The sequence below is a fragment of the Neolamprologus brichardi genome, chromosome 2 (assembly GCF_056152115.1).
Source record: "Neolamprologus brichardi isolate AB-2024 chromosome 2, ASM5615211v1, whole genome shotgun sequence".
Classification (NCBI taxonomy): Eukaryota; Metazoa; Chordata; class Actinopteri; order Cichliformes; family Cichlidae; genus Neolamprologus; species Neolamprologus brichardi.
In genome coordinates, this window is record NC_142105.1 from 26,129,640 (window position 1) to 26,132,500 (window position 2,861).

At 36.5% G+C, this 2,861-nt stretch overlaps 1 protein-coding gene across 1 annotated transcript in view; it reads right to left on the reverse strand.

Annotated features, from left to right (window-relative positions):
- Window positions 1-1,276: 1,276 nt before the first annotated feature.
- Window positions 1,277-2,861, reverse strand: part of LOC118454614 (titin-like) — a 25,960-nt gene continuing 24,375 nt past the window's right edge. The window contains exons 3-4 of the mRNA XM_087851803.1: window positions 1,720-2,031; window positions 1,277-1,587 (exon numbers count right to left, since the gene is read on the reverse strand). Of these exons, the coding sequence (XP_087707929.1) occupies window positions 1,277-1,587; window positions 1,720-2,031 (623 nt within the window). The remainder of the gene's footprint in view (window positions 1,588-1,719; window positions 2,032-2,861) is intronic.

Below are 2,861 nucleotides of genomic sequence, written 5' to 3' on the forward strand. Positions count from 1 at the left end.
AGTGATGCTAATAATCTGATCACAATAAAGTTTTCAGATGCAAACAAGTCAGTACAAGAGAGCTGATAAATTGTCAACATATGATATCCCAAGGTCCCAGATTGATTACAGGTTGGCCGTGATCCCTGCCTGCCTCAGGTACTCCAAGATCACGGCCACTCGCTGCACATGCACGCACAGGTGTCGCTATGAATGATGTGTGTAGAAGAAGCATCCAGCCCATGAAGTGTTGGAGAGTTGCTTGGGGTCTGAGCAGAATGATCATGTCGGTTTTTACCTTCATTTTAATAATATTTCATCATAGAAGCTCAGAGACATACCGATATACAGAGAGAGATGTTAGAACAGTTTAAAAACTTCAGCATTTGTAGAAAAAAATTTGCAAAAAGAAGTCTCGGCTTCTGGTTTTGACTTCTCCTATACCAGCAGAATTGGCAAAAGTACAGACATTCAGTATTTAAGCAGAAATGCAGATACACATGTTGAAAAATTAGCTCTTTGGAGTATGTTTCTACCAGCTATTTTGGTACAAAGCTTACTGAACCTTTTGCTATATTAATGTAACAATCAAATAATATCAGTAGATGGCAGTAAAAACTTTATTTTAGTCTAAACTTTAATTCTAATAAATGTATTCAGCTTGAATCAGTTATGTAAAACATGAACAGAGAAAAAGGATTTTCTTTTAAAGCCCTATTTTTTGCCTACATTTCAGAGGGTTATTTTATCCTCTAAACGGGAAGATGAGTTTCACTGGTGGGGAAACCCTAAAATCAGTCGTATTGCTCAGCTGGTAAAAACTTGTTTTCAACAGCTATCTAATTTAGATTAGTGTAATTTTCATCTCTGTGGTCTAACTTATAAATCTCTCCATAAGATGCAGCTTCTCATATTATATCCAGAATTAGATCCACTGAACATATAACACTTGTTCTTAAACTGCTCCGTTGGCTTTAAGTTCACCTACGTGTCATTTTTCAAGATCCTGCGTATTCAACACATCTTTAGGAGAATTTCACTTTTTTCAGTGTTTTATTGTTTGAGCTGCTTCAAACATAAGAATGATATAATTTTTACTATAACAATACACTTTAGTCTGTTACCACACTGTTATTACAAATGGTTGTTCACCCTGTGACATGATAGAACACACTATAAGAATGAGTGTTGCATTCTGTCAATTTTTTGAGTGTTGTGTTTGCTGTGTTTTTCTTGTCACTATTTATTATTAGTGTGTTCAATCTGCATCAACTTCTTATGCCTTGCTTATATATCTTCAGGAGACCAAGGCCTCTACAGCCCCTAGGGGCAAACAGCTCCCACCACAGGTAGATATCCTCTCCTCTTTGGAGACATTACTGACGTTGTTCCTGACTGAGCAGACCAGATGTCCTGAGACGTGCTGTTTCAGAGTGATGATGTTAGTCTTGTTATTTCTAGAAAGGAGCTCAGCATCTGTCAGTGTGCGTCCATCCAGAGTCCAGCTGTACTGAGGACTGTCCCCTCCCTCAGAGGAGCAGGACACCCTCATCTCTCCCTGGGACAGACACTCAGAGTCCAGCAGGACAGAGGACACTGGAGATGAGAGAAACACAAACAGATGGGTTTTGGTACTATAAGAGGATCTTGATTTTTCTTTGTAGTTTTCAGTGAAGAACTGGGAAGGCACAAAATACATGTATCTGAAATTTTGTGAGACAACAAGGGAAAACATTACCATAAACAACTGTAAAGTCCATATGCCTGATAATGTTCCATTTGAATCAAAAGTTTGAAGAGTATAGTTACCACTGTCATTCCCGTTTAGGTTATTGATCCTAAATGTTGCATTGGTGAGAATAAAGAGAGATCTATGTTCTGTGACATTACGAAGAACTGTATTATTTCTGACATCTAGTAGTATATTTACTGAATTCCTGAACAGCATATATCTGGGGATTTCTAAGCTCATCAGTTGGATGATCACAGTTCCTCCCAAAGCTCCATAACACTGAGTCCCATTCTGTCTGCCATTATGGTAGCTTTCCACACCTGTAAATAATAATAATAATAATAATGATAATCGTCATCATCATCAAGTAAAGCAAAAATGTCACCAGTGTGAGCGTTCGATCTCTACTACTGTGGCAACATTTGCAAATGTTTAAATAAAACAGTGAGTGTCATTTATAAAGAGCAAAAACAAGATTAAATAAATACTTGAGTAAATGATCCATCTTCAGTCCAATTTTATAATGAATATTGTTATTTATATAGTTTAATCAGCTCAACTGTAATAACTATTTATTTTAGGTGCATATGTATGTAAATTAGATCATAACATTTGATGTTATTATTATTACAAGACACCAAACAATGTCATTAAAAACAACATTCAAATTATATTCACAAACTGAGACTATTCAGCAGATCTTTCTCCAAATTATTATTTTTTTAGTGCCTCATTGTTTCAAATGCTTCATCAATAAGAATATTATCAGACTTATTTCGCTGATTGTACTGCATCCTGTGGCTGCAAAACATGTTTTTGATTTTAAAATGAAGTATTAATGCAGGAAAAGTTGAACAGCTCACCATGAGAAACTCGACACATCATCAACAACAGTCCAACTAAAGCTTCCATGTTTTCTCACTGCTGATTCAAGCAGCAGCTGTCAGACCTTTACTCTCAAAAACAAATGTATGTTTTACTCTGAACAGACTGCAGTGTGTCCTGTTAGCCTCAGAGGAGTTCAAACACTGGCAGGTTTTACTGAAGTTCTGGGGGGTTTTCGTATACTGAGAGAAAACAAGGAAGTGACATCAGTTGTTCTTCTCCTCTTTTTAGATTTCAAGAGAATAGAATTAATGGACTGTGAAGA